The sequence below is a fragment of the Sinocyclocheilus anshuiensis genome, unplaced genomic scaffold, assembly GCF_001515605.1.
Source record: "Sinocyclocheilus anshuiensis isolate Anshui unplaced genomic scaffold, SAMN03320099.WGS_v1.1 scaffold3404, whole genome shotgun sequence".
NCBI classification, from domain to species: Eukaryota; Metazoa; Chordata; class Actinopteri; order Cypriniformes; family Cyprinidae; genus Sinocyclocheilus; species Sinocyclocheilus anshuiensis.
The window spans coordinates 137,531-151,611 of record NW_015549554.1 but is presented as its reverse complement, the minus strand read 5'-3'; the positions used below and the strand labels follow the sequence as shown (position 1 = coordinate 151,611).

Genomic DNA, 14,081 nt, shown 5'->3' with positions numbered 1-14,081 from the left:
GGAAATCATAGGGCCCTACTAATGTAGCAAACGAATATGATAAGCTCATTGTGAGAGTAAAAGACGAGGGCATTGATGTTTATTTACTTAGAATTGAGTCTCTCCAAGTAGGTGAAAACGTAGCGTTAAATCACCATTCAACAGACTCAAGCCACCACCGCTCTGCCGTCTATTGGACTGCAGAAGGATACTAACTTTTCAATCTGCTACGTTACTGACTGTACTGACGAACTATGCTGACACCGTGTCTGCGCCGCAACAGAACGCGTCAAAGCGAACGTTGAAAATCATTTGAATTTCTGTCAGCACGTCATAAATAGAACGAGGCATCAGTTTACAGAATCCGGTGTAGACAACATAATGGGTTCTATTCTACACCGGACGCGAGCGGCGCGACAAAATACAATAGAATTCTATTAGAATTCTAATAGAATTCGATGTGATGTGACCGATGTGATAAGCATGAGTTCTGGGCCGCGGCGCGGCCGGTAAACACCAGCATTGAGTGTCCGCGATCAGCTCCGGTGGCCGTAACACAGGCTTTAATGCGCTGCAGACGCGTGCCGTGAAGCGCAGATCAGCTCTAGTCTCTAACGTCACTGAATCTGCTGTTAAAATGAACCATCCATTCATCATATCATCATGCAAAACAAAGAATTAGAATCATTGTAATGTGACAATCAAATATAGGTGCGGGTGGCTGGCGGGCGGATAATTTGAAGCACAAGACTCGGGTGAAGTTTGAGCTCATCCGCGCATCTCTACAAACACTGACCTGGGTCCAGTAGCAAACAATGGAGCGCGCTCTGCTGGACAAACTAAGTAATTACACCATTCAGAAGCATTTAATCTGCGTTATATGTTCTGTAAAAAAAAAAATTTTTCATATCGGTGGCATATTTGCCGATACCGATATATCGGCGACAGGCTCATATCGGCCGATAATATTGGCTAAACTATATATCGGTCGGGCTCTAATTGTAATCCCTGTTTCGGAACAAAGCAATCGATCTACAGGTGTGAAAGCACCCTTAAAATGTGTACGATGTTTAATAGGGAGCCAGTGCAGTGTTGACAGCACCGGGCTAATATGGTCATACTTCCTGGTTCTAGTAAGAACTCTAGCTGCTGCATTAAGCAGAAGGAATAAAGACTTCTCTTTCCATTCTTTGATTTTTATGATTTCATCATTGTCGTAGCGTTAATGATCAAATGCATCACTGTATAAGTGCCGTTATTTGCAGTCCAATGCATGCACCTAGACTGTGATGGTTGATGTTTGGAGAGACATCAATATAATACTGTAGAAGATCATTTCTTCACATGAACACAAACAAAGACTTTTAGAAAAATAATCCGTAGAGTCCATATAATGCAAGTGTAACAGATCCCTGAAGTTGACACTTAAAAAAACATGGCAAAAACATCAACATGCTGGTAATCCATACAACCAGAAGTGTCTTCTGAAGCAAAACGATGTGTGTGTGAGAAAAATACCAATACCCATCTGTGACTTTTGGCTGGAAGTTAGGATTATATTTCAAAATGTTTTTAATAGTAGTATATACACACTCCCATTGTTTAACTTCAGAAGACATTGATTCATCACCTGGGGTTGTATGGATTACGATCGTGTTGGTGTTGTGTGGTTTTTGATGCGTCCACTTTGGGGATCCCATACACTTGCATTATATTGACTCAGTCAGATGGATTATTTTTCTAAAAATCTTAATTTGTGTTCATCTGAAGAAAATCAGTCATATACATCTGGGACAGCATGCGTGTGAGTGTAAGTATGTAACATTTTTGGGTGGAGTGTCCCCTTAACATCTCAGAAAATAAGATTTAGGATTTCATGGCCGTTTAAATGTTTGGATGTAATTGTAGACTGACTACAGACAAATTGACTCCAGACAGAGTGTACTTGGGTTGTTATTTGGTTGTTTAAAATAGGAATGTAACACTAAAGCAGAGTTCTCAGTTAATATATAGTAATATATAATATAAACTGTGTTTTCTCTCTGTTTTCAGAACATCTTCCTGTTTCCAGAGAGAGAAAGATATCATATTGAGAGGATTAAAAGAGCAACTGGATGGCATGTCACTGACCATGGAAAACCTGAAGCTAGGACCAGCTACACTGAAAAATACCCTACTGTAATTGGCAAGGATTGGACGTTCAAAGAAAACAACAAATTTGCTGGACTGAATAACTAACATGGGAATAGACAAATGTTTGGATACAGCTGGAAAATATTTGTTGGCAAAGATCTTAATGAAACATGCTTGAGCACGTGCCGAAAATCCTTGTTACACAGGAAATATGAAAAAAAAAATCATGATCTTGAAGTATTGATCTTTCTCAAGCTATTTACAGTGTCAGTGAATACATGTGCCAACTAGAGAAAGATTTTTTTTGTTTGTCTGTTGCAAACCTGTTACTGAACTGTTATAATTCTACTGCATGGCTGCTATCCACATCCGTTCGCACAGTTACCAAATGGCAAGGATTTGTTTCACACTACAGTATCAAGATATTGACATTATCTTAATGAAGCTTACTTGAGTTGCTATTTTGGTGGAGTATTTTTACCTCTTGGCTAATAGACATTTTGTGATAACACTAAACCTTCATTCATCATCTTTTTCCAGAGATCCTTGGATCTAGTGCCAAACCACGTAGTGGCATTTGTGACACCGTTTCTGTGAATGAATGTGCAGCTGCTGCATTGCCCATCTTCACATTGTTTTTACTTTTTAACTTGAGCAGCAAATTGAATCTCCTGGTTTTCTAAATCTCAGTTACGACATTGGCTGGGGCCTTCTACATTGCTGTTACAGATGTGTTTTTAGATTTCTAATACTAAGCATTCCAGTTTGCCATTTGGGTCCTTTTGATAAGAAAGGTAGCTAATAACAGCTTTTGAAAAACTGTAAACACAAAAATGCAGAACTTTCCCAACAGTCCAGTCCCTCTTCATCCGGGGTTTAGCCGGGGAGGAAGTGTCGTCGGTTCCCCATATCAACCCCACCCTTCGGACCTTCAGATATCTCCCAGAAACTCAGAGGACTATGCGACCATGCGGCAAGCTCACCCTACCCTGCAGAGCCATGGGCTGCACCTGCGGAGCCAACAGCATCTTCTACATGCTCCTCCTATACACGGCTATGAATCCAGAAGATCAACTGGAGAGATGACGCAGGGAAACACACACAGTGGAGGAGGAGGAAACTCTTACCGTAAGGACAGTGTGGATTATTATTTTTCCGTGAGTGGACGAGAAAGAAGCAGAAGAGGCGGAGCATCGTATGGCGTGGGATTTAGATACACAAACATGGATGGACATGCGCCTCATCAGTACCAACACTTATCTGGTTCAGGGTCATCCTCTGGAATGATTTCTCCCTACTCTATGGATTATGGCTCCAGCAGTGCATCTGCAGTTGGAGGTAGTAATTCCAGTGGCGCTGGTTCATTTTCTCCTTCCCAGCAATACAGTCTGGCTCATACTGCTTCAGTACAATCAGGTGCTCAAATGCAACAACGGCAACATGGTCAGAAATATCCCTCACATCAAGGATTGCACCAAGGTCAGCATCACCGGACCTTGCATTACCCGCTTTCTGGAAACAGAATACCCCCTCAATTTGGACACTATGCCCCCCTTAATGCAACCTCAGGCTCTACTGGAATATATAACTCTCCACCGCAAAGATACGACGTGAGCAGCAGCAGCAGCACGGATGCCAAAATGAATAACTCTCCTACTCAGTCTAATCCAAATACTCATAAAAGTTTGTCTGCTTCAAACAGCTGTGAGAATATGGGACAAAACTACTCATCGGCGGCTCATCCGCCATATTCGCCACAATCTCAGTCCCTTAACAAGCATGCCCCCCATTCCCAGTGTACCTCTCAGCACAGCACTGGAGCAGGTTATGACCCCTCCCTCAAAATGCAGCACCAAGGACACTTGCACACCAAACTGCCCCATTCCTCTGTGTCCTCCAGCCCTGCTCTGCCTTCACACCCCTCTCAAGACCTTGCCAAATCTCCTATGCACTCCCAAAGTCAACAGGCTCACATTCATCAGAACTTCAGTCCCATATCTAATCCCTCTCCTGCTCCATCTGCCGTACAGTCTCCGAGCTGCAGCTCTTCTTCGTCTCCACTAATGGGGAGTTCTGAAGGAAACAATGCCACTACTTATCTGCAGCCATCATCACACCCCTCTGTTTCAAATGCTCGCAGCAGCCAAAGCCATGGACGTCTTCTGCAGGCCGTACCTCAGCTGAGCCCCACTCCCAATTCAAATAGCAGCATCAGTAGTTGTGGTAGTGGTGTAGAAACTAAAACGGCTGTTTTGAACCACAGTGCAGGGATCGGTCATGCTGCCGCGAGTCAGAACCGAATGGGACTAAGTCTTCAGGGTGGTCCAGGGGAAGATGTCTCCCTGTACCCTCATGACAAACTCTTGCAGGACCCTGGTCTAAATAGTCTCAATGCTCTGACCTCTCAAGTGGAGAATCTACCTAATACAGTACAGCACATGCTTCTAACAGACACTGTGCTGCCCCTGAAGAAAAGCAGAGACAGTGCACATCATCTTCAGATGCAGCAAGGATCTCAGTCTTTATCAGGCAACCAAAACAAATCTGGAAATTCCAGCACCAGTGGTCAGACCTCGGTGAATGAAGAGAGTTCCGAGATGCTGGAAACAAAAGGGCATCAACAAGTAGAACATAAGAGAATTAGGCAGGCAAGTGGAACAAGCAACGAATCTGAGCCACAAAGCTACCCATCATCACAGAGCCAGATGCCGTCGGAAGCGAGTCAACAAGTATTGGATCTCCAGGTCAACACTGGAGTCATTTCAACAGCTTCAAAACAACCGTCTCAAGCAAAGACACCAGAAACCCTGACTCCCTCCTCCTCTTCACCACCATCAGTTCATCCTTCTGCAGAACCCATCCCAAAACAACCAGTATATCCCCCTGCTCCACCATTTCCTATTCACTCAGCACATTCAAACTGTGTGGCAGAAAAATACCTTTGTAATGATGATGATAGTGGAATGAAGGGACGACAGATCAAAATGATAAAAGATGAAGAATGTGAAGTTGAAAATGCAGGTCCTTCCTGTGATGGGGAAAATTCAGAGAACAGAAGGTCAGTCCCTCCCACAAAGGATGAAGCAGAGACAGATGCACAGCAATTTGAAAATCTGAGTAAAAATGTGAATGTATCAGAGAAACATAATGTTGGGGGTGTTGGGGTTATTGTCTCTGCTCGATCTGAAGTGAAAACTGAATCAAGCAAGCACACAGGAGCCAGATCTCCACATTATGGTGTTTCTCATTACTCAAATAAACATAGCAATCCCGAGGACCAACGTGATGTGAATGTCTTAAGAGAGACTAGAAATCACAATGGAGAAGGGGAGATGTGCATGAAAACACATGTGTCACAATATATTTCCCCTAAACAAGAATTTGGCCAAAGCTCTCAACCCTCAATTCAGTCTCACCCAGTGTCATTTAAATACAGTAATCCTGAGGGACATTATAATGCTGCAAAGAGCAAAGGAAAGTTAGAACTAGGGAGTAGTATGGGCACAAATAGATGCCAGAATTATCATCAGCTGCAAGCCAACTATGGGTCTATTGGCACGAAGGAGATTGGGGTTTTTGCTATGGAAGGGGGGAGGGCTTTTGTCTCAAGAAGTCAAGATAGCAGTTCTCAGTTTCAGCAATCGTTTCCAAGTCTTTTGCAAGAAGTCCTCCAGGGTCATCACTTAGATAGACGCTATGGGCGTCCTGACCAGACATCTAGTGTCCACCAACAACCTCAAGATACATACCAGCACCGTTATCAAACTAGACTACCTTATAGTATAATTGAAAATTTGAGTCCACATGCAATGGGCTCTCAAACACTTATGAGTGGACTTAATGTCAAGTTTAATCAAATGGCCTCTGGGCAACCACCAAATTCAAGTCAAAATCAGGGATCGGATAATGATATTGTTTTAGGCCCTCCTCATCCCTCTTGGGATTCTGAAGCACATAAGCCCAGTGTGACTCATGGGATCTCTTTAGAAAAAGGCAAAACCAGTCTGTCTCCCAGCCAGTCCTCCCACATGCAGCAGTCTTTAGATCTCACAACAGGAGCCCCCTCAAAGCACATTAACTTGGCTGACTATTCTTTGCAGCACAGAAAACCATCCAGATATGGTACCGCTCCTTCTGCTGTGGAACAATTGCTTTTACAGGAAGCTGAGCCATTGGCATGTGGTGTAGGTCCTATCAGTCGCACTCAATCTCAGACATCCTCATCCACAGGACGCCGCTCAGTAATCTGTGATGTGTCCCCTTCTCGACGAACAACACCCGAAAGAGAGAGAGGACACTCTGGTACCTCTGGACCCTCTGTCATTCAGCAGCCAGTTTCTTCATCTGGATCAAATGAAAAAGAATGTTGCAAGGAAGAATCAAAAGCAAAGAAAGCACAAGACAATGAGGACTCATCAAAGACAGAAACTGCAGGTCAGAACACAGATGGTTACTGCAGCACCCCACCGAGTAAGGAATCTAATAAGCCTCTTCATCCCCCTGTAGATGTTGATTCCGATATAGAAAAGACCAGCAGTGCCAAAGGCAACAGAGAAGCCACTAGTAACCTGCCATATCTTTTGCAAATGTCCTCAAATCCCTTGTCCTCGCCACCAAGGCACCAGTCTTTCTCGCAGGCTGTTGACGGTTTCAGAGTATATGGTTTCAGTGACACCATGGATGGACCAAAAATGATCTCCCATCCTACACCTCATAAACCATTCCACACAGTATCAGTATATTCTAAAACCGCACCTTCTACTAACAAGTTACAAATGTTTCCACAGAGTTTACCTCCTCACGTGAGACCCGACTGGACTCCTGACAGACAAAGGCTAAGAGGTATGGACAGGCACGTTCCTCAGAGACTTTCTGAACAGAAATGTAAATCTGAACCTTCAAGTGATATTTTGCCTAGTCAGCATCACCTATCCCGACAGCACTCTTATCCCGGTGCACACTTTGACATGAAAATGTGGGACACTTATCCTGAAAGAGAGGGAGCTGGACAACCCACTACAGTCCCTCATGAGCATGTAGGTTCTCAGCCAGTCACTAATGCTGGCCCCAAACTTGAAGAAGAGGACATTTCAGATAAGAGTGCGGAAAACACGTCCAAATCCTTCCACTCATTGGCTCCAGTTGGTGCTGTTAGCCCTGCTGGGCACACTGGTAAGACTACCCAAGGGATTCAGCAGGGGCAGAGAGCAACCAAAACTGGAGCATCGGCTGAAACCAACCCTTTAATCATGAGAAGGAGAGTTAGATCTTTTATTTCTCCTATTCCAGCTAAGAGGCAGCATCAGGATGTTCCAGGTCAGCGACCAGGATCAGCATATCACTCCCCACTATCTCAGTCCCACTCTGATTCGAGACTTGCAACCAACAATTGCTCTGGCAGTACTGATACTCAGCCAAAATTGCCATCTCCTAAAACACAGCATTCTATACCCAGCGCTAATTCACCTTCTCAGTCCAAAGCAAAGTTTATTCCCCCAAGAAAGGGTCATGGTCTAAAACTTGAGGCGATTGTGCGAAAAATTACTCCCGGTGTGAAAAAAAATGACTTCAACAATAGTCGAGTGGGATCTGACTTCTCAGAAGTATCTCACTACACTTCTGACATACCAGACACTGAGGGTGGTACATCATTTTCTGGTGTTCCTCAAGGAGAGGAGGCATGTTTATCTTACCTTGATGATTCTCATACTTTAGATGATCTTATGCCATACAGAGCAGTTGAAGATGCATTCTCGTGTGATTCTCAGACTCTCAAACCAGGTACAACAGCTTCTAGCACTAGTGCCCTCAGGAGTTTGCCAAAAGATTTTGACTTTGGATTAGGTGCTGCTGGATCTTCAGGATCATTGGGTGAAAAGGTTAAGGATGATTTTACTTTGTTAGGACCCCTTCCACCAGCTCCTCCATTACCTTGTCCTGTACAGGGATCCCCTCCATCTTCTTCTGCATTGTCTGACATACAGCAGTTCACAAACACTTATCAACAGTTGGAAACACGACGAGGTGAGCAGTCGGCTGCTAACCTGCTGAGGCAGAAACTTCAAGAGACTGGCATGGGCTTTGATGATTACCCAGGTGGGGATTACTATGGGACCACCACTGGCCATAGTCAGAGCCCTGGGCACCACCTTCTGTCCAGAGCTGCTCAGCACCAGATGACTTCTCTCAGGTTGACTAGTTCAGAGCCTAAAACATCAGAAAACACTGTCCCCAAAGGTTATTTTCCATCAGGTAAGAAAAAAGGTCGCCCAGTAGGCAGTGTGAATAAGCAGAAACGTGCCCAAGCACAAATTCAGAATGCAGCAACAAGCATACCTGCGGATTCTCTTCCCTCACCCACAGCTGAAGCTCAGTCTGTCCCAGTCCCAGACACTGCAAGTGAAGTGCCCCAAGTATCAACACCACCTGACCAGAAACCCTGTCTATCTTTGACACCTCCTGCTCAAATCCAGGTGGTGAAAGTGGATGTAGAGAGTGAGGAGACCCAGCCGGAGTCAGATGTGAAGCCTGCTAGACATAAACAGAAAAGGGGGAAAGAGGGCAATGAGACTCCTGGCAATCAGAGAAGGAGAAGAAGAGGGATGGCTTCCAATAAGAAGCTGGACACTCAGGCGAGCAGTAGGGGAAATATCAGCCCATGTGGAATATTCTCAGATGCCAGGAATAATGTTTTTGCTCCTTACATACATGTGGAGAAAAAGATAACAGAGATTGGGGCTGTCTGTACAATAATTAATGCAGAGGATGAAAAATCAAAAGGTGGAGGCAAAACTGGTCACTTAGGGGTTGATGGCCCATTAAATACCCCTGTGTCATCTCAACTTTTGGGAAAAGAAAATGAAAATGAAAGAACAAAAGAAAACTGGGTTTCAGAGCCTGTTGATTCTGCCTTGCAGTCAGGGAAAACACTTCCTACGTCTGGATATGTCCTTAGTGGGCCTGTGATATCAGAGACTGGACACACTGGTCGCCTCCTATGCTGCCTTTGCCAGAAATGGGCCAACTACAAACATCTCGGGGATCTCTATGGTCCTTTTTACCCAGCTGAGTATGCAGCCAAGCTCCCTAAGAATCAGCCTCAAGTGCGACAAACCTTGTCCTACCACGGGGCAGCTACAACAGGTTTCAGTATGACATCCATTCCAATAGAAACGACTCCCCAGGATACGAGATTACAGGACCCTCAGAATGTCAAGTCATCTACAGATAGTGATTGCACAGTAAGTCAGGCAACAAACCCAACATCCCCAGCCACCACCATTGGCACTGTCTCTCCCAGCATGGGTGAAGAAATGCTTTTCCAGAATGCTAAGACGAGCAGCTCCACCTCAAAGGTAACGGCTCACGCCTGGGATTCGACTGCAGAACTGACAAGCGGGCTGGGCACATCAAAAGCTCAAGAACTGGATGGTGAACTTGTACTGAAGCAGTTGCAGGTCGAAAATACACAGCAAAGGCCCCAGCACAGAAAACTGACATCCCATCCACGCTTCAAAAGAAGACATAAGTCCAGTGAGGATTTACCTCGAACTGTCCCTATCAACAGCAAAGCCTCCCTGCCCTTCCAGCCCCCGCCACCCAGCCTGGACTCTCTGGGCACCATGGCCCAACTGGCCCAGCTCCCACTCGTGCCTCTGGACCCCGAGGAGCTGTGGGTGCACGAGGGCTGCATCGTTTGGACCAGTGGCGTATACTTGGTCAATGGGAGACTGTATGGCCTTCAGGAGGCACTAGATGGTGCTAAAGATACAGTAAGTGGAAAGTGCTGCAGTTTGTTGGCTTGCCGTATTGTGTGAAAATATGTGACTTGTGTCAAGTATACAGAAATTGTTGTTTATTTTATTTGTAATATTTCTGACATTTCCACTCCTCAGAGCTGCTCTCATTGTGAGATGGTGGGCTCCACACTTGGCTGCTACAGTAAAGGCTGCACACTGAGGTTCCACTACCTTTGTGCCATAGAAGCAGGTGAGATGTGGCATCACCTTGGCCTGCACTTGTTGTATTAAAGCAAAATCCACACGAGTCTTTGTGATCAAATGAGTGGCTGACGTTCAGTGCTAAATCTTTCGGTTTTTAACCTCAATCTAGATTGCTCTCTAAATGAAGACAACTTTTCTCTGAGGTGTCCAAAGCACAAGGTAAGAGAACGAGGCTTCACATCTAATATGGAAATGTTAAGAAGCACCAAGATGGATATTTGGAAGACAGTTTTATTTTTCACAGAGCCTAAAGGTACATCATAGCTGCTATGAGACAGTAGCACTAGAAAAACTAGTCCAGGTACTGACACGTATGATCCTGATGAGAAGTTTCCATCCTCTTGGTTCTTCTGCTGGTGTGTATCTTCTTGTTTGTGTGTTTTGTGATAGTTCTTAATGAGTCCCTGTTTGTCCTCAGCAGTTTGCCTGCACACTGTTCTTCAGAAAAACCCTGCACATTCTTTGGTTTTCCACATTTGAAATCTTCCCACCAGTGACTATGATTTTGAGATTCATCTGTTCACACTGAGGGACTCAAACACAACTATTACAAAAGGAGCAAACATTCGCTGATGCTAAGGAAGGGAACACATTAAACGAACCCCTTCCCACTTGAGTTTAAAATATTTAGAGGCCTCGGTGTGATTTATTTATTTATTTTTTTTTAACGTTTTTTTTTTTTTTAAGATAGCACATTCCTATTTCCATGGCGACACATTCAGCTTGTCATCAAGCGTGATGCAGTCACAATGCTGCTGTATGATGTAATGGTTTTCATTTTTTTCTTTTTATTCAAAAAACTTATTTACTAGAGTAAAATCTCTCACGTTCCAGTGTTCAAATATGCGTAAGTAAATGTTTTTAAATTCTTTTATATTGATCAGATTTTTAGTTAAATGCTAAGTTCTGATGGGCTGTGGGCGCAGCAGTGTTTGCTTACAGTCAGAGCCAGATTTACATGAAAGTGTGTCTTCTATAGTTTTCTAAAGCTTTATAGTTTAAACTCTTTAAAGTTCTACAGTGTTTGACAGGTCAGGTTCTATTATTATTGCCTCTTCCATAGGCATGAGTGGGAGCGTCGATGTTTTCTGCTAGTTCTCGTGTGCGGTCGTGTTCATATGCGTTCTGTTTCAACAGAGCAACAGAATTGCCAAGCCTGGAGCGGCGTATCTGGAGCAGTCAGAGAGAGGATGAACATAGACTCGACTAATCCCGCACAGATCAGACGTGAGTGCGCTCTTTCTGCAGAGTCTGATGCTGCTGTTTGAGTTCTGTAATGAAAAGCCTGTGCTGTGCTTCGCTCCAGCAGAGAGATCGCGCCTGACTGTGTGAGATTCCAGACGGGGTTTCCATGGTTACCCGTGGATGCATTATGGAATGTAAAGCTCAAAGACTTTCTCTAAAGAACACTAATGACTCAGAAAACTGCAATGAAAGAGGTTTTCCGTTTATCACTCGTTCTGTGGGGAAAATGCGTCATCGCCACAAAAGGAGGAAAGGATCGGAGCGGAAGACCTTCCTCGAAGATGAAGAAACGCTAACTGCCTTTTGAAACATGGATTCAGTTCACAGAGGTTTTGCAGTGTTTGACTTTTCAGTCCGCCGTTGTCATCTGTTATCTTTGTTAATTCATTCTAGTACTGTGTCGTGGAGCTCCGCATTGGGAACAAGAGAACTGAATGAGAGAAGGAGACCATGTGGAAAGAAAAAGAGAGAGAGGCAGTGTATTTACACCAGTTATATGTAGTATTTTATCATAACTCATATTATCATTATTTTAAACATCACTATTGCTTTAATCAGTATTTTACCCATAGATTGAGACAGAATTCTGAGCGTTTGATGCATTGTCCGTATCACTAATCTGACGGAGGAGGACCAGCCGTTATGACATCACTGAACACACTCGATGACATCATCATCATCATCGTCACGTGGAATGGAAGTCCAGTTGCCACAGAGACGTTGTTGTCATGGAGATGCACATATCTTGCCTTTGAAGGTGTGCCTGTGTGTGTGTGAATGAAGTTTTGCTGTGCGTTTGCTTGTTTGTGTCTGTTTTTGATCTTTTGATAAGTGTTCTTATTTTCCACCTCCAAGGGTTTTGTGCTATAGATGAGGGAAAGGACAAGCAAATGCACACGCATTATTTTTCACAGGATAAAAGCGTACCGATGGACTGCATTATATGAGCTGCGCTCGGTCTGAACTGGACTCCTGGTTCTTGTGGGATTTAGCGTACGTGACGTGGTGAAACTCGTGACGCTTGTGAAGGGGTGGATCTGTCCTTCTTTTGACGGCTGACAGAGACAAACATTCCGGCACCGTTTCAAGGAAATGCAGGCATGAGTGCAAAACTCCATCAACAGAACAATCGCTGTCATTTTTAAAAAAAAGTCTTTAAAAAATAAAAATGCGCAGAAAAGAATCGCCATATGAAAACATGTACTAGAAAACTGTCAATATGCTTCTGACTCATGAATACAGTTATACAATGGAGAATCTCTGGTCACTTTCATTGCTGTGTCTCTCTCTGGCTACTCTTACTGTTTTTGCAGTATATGGCACACATGCTGTTCTGTGTACACAGAATGCCTGGATAACCTGCAAACTAAAAAATGATTCAAAAAAACTTGGCTACAAAATATTTTAAAAGCCGAAATATGGGATTTATCTTTAGATAAAAATGGTCATTTTACAGTTGGGGATGCTATACACATTGGAGCTGGTTCAAAATAACATCAGAATTGAATAACTACTGATTACAATAAGTTTTTTTTATAAGAACTGAAGGAGAATCCGGGGTTTGGTTGATCACTGCCACATCATCTGGCTGATCTTTCTATACTGGCAGCCATTCAGAAGTAGCCGTGTGTTGTCATTAAAATAGTGAGAATATATGGTATTTCACTGTTTTTATCAAGCAACGTTTAAACATGTCTTAATGTTTTATCAGTGATTCTGCTTTGGAGGTTCTTAAACATCAAATGGTTTTCTATTTGTCTTTGGCATCACTAGTGAAGGTTTGAGACTGGATGAATTTGGAAGAGCTACACTGCCAAACTGCTGCTGTGTCTTCATGTCTGTTATTCTGAATACTGCCTGTGTGTGTTTTTGTGTCATCAGGTAATTGGTCACCAGGATGTCATCTTCCTGCAGCTCTGAAGTCATTAGTCACATGATCATTTAGGTTCGGATGATTGGTTCAAAACAGCCTGGAAGCAGAACTAAGTGCTCATGACTGCATGTTACATAGGCTGTGCTCAGAATTACATACTACACACTACTATAGTGTAGTGCAGGGGTCTCCAAACTGGGTCTTGGAGGGCCGTGTCCTGCAGTTTAGCTCCAACCCTAATCAAACACCTCAACCAGCTAATTAAGCTCTTAGAAGGCACACTAGAACCGTCCCGGCAGGTGTGTTGAGGCACGCTGGAGCTCCAGGACCCAGTTTGGAGACCCCTGGCCCTGATGTAGAGTAGTGTTCACTGTGTAACACCTGTAACTGTGGCAGTGGAGTTTCTTTTAAAAACCTTTTTGCAGTCGTGGGCTGAGCATTGTTTGCTGCTTTTTTGGAGCTTGTCTTTAAAATATCTTATTTTTCATTGACATTTGAGCCAGCTTTTCTAATCATTTTCTTGAGAGGGGATAACGTTCCTATTCAGGCGCTTTGTCATCTGAGCAGTAAATGTCTGTTCCTCTGTGTGTGTGTGTGTGTGTGTAAGTGTGTGAGTGAGTGAGTGTGAGTGTGTGTGAAATATCAGCCATTGGTTGAAGCCATCCATCAACTTGACTATCATTGTAAGTTAATCACCCTAGTGTTTGGAAGCTTAGGTCATGTGCACAAGAATGTGATTAAAGGTCTGCAGTTGAGTGGATTGCAAAAAAATAAAGTAAAAAAACTCGCAAAATTTTGTTCAGTTTCAGCCACTATAGGGAGTATGCAAATATGGAAATGAAGATGTT

General features: G+C 43.7%; 1 protein-coding gene across 6 annotated transcripts in view; it reads left to right on the top strand.

Annotated features, from left to right (window-relative positions):
• Positions 1–12,617, top strand: part of tcf20 (transcription factor 20) — a 20,447-nt gene extending 7,830 nt beyond the window's left edge. The window contains exons 2-8 of one of the 6 annotated variants that reach the window (XR_001630620.1): positions 2,032–9,884; positions 10,008–10,101; positions 10,225–10,274; positions 10,928–10,962; positions 11,253–11,342; positions 11,422–12,117; positions 12,216–12,617. Coding sequence is in view for 5 of the 6 variants with exons in the window: in XM_016444908.1 (XP_016300394.1) it covers positions 2,946–9,884; positions 10,008–10,101; positions 10,225–10,274; positions 10,928–10,962; positions 11,253–11,325 (7,191 nt within the window). In the remaining variant the exon portion in view is untranslated. Of the gene's footprint in view, positions 1–2,031; positions 9,885–10,007; positions 10,102–10,224; positions 10,275–10,536; positions 10,847–10,927; positions 10,963–11,252; positions 11,343–11,421 lie in introns of those variants that run through there. The other 5 variants (XM_016444908.1, XM_016444906.1, XM_016444911.1 and 2 more) reach the window with 5 other exon arrangements.
• The last annotated feature ends 1,464 nt before the right edge of the window (positions 12,618–14,081 follow it).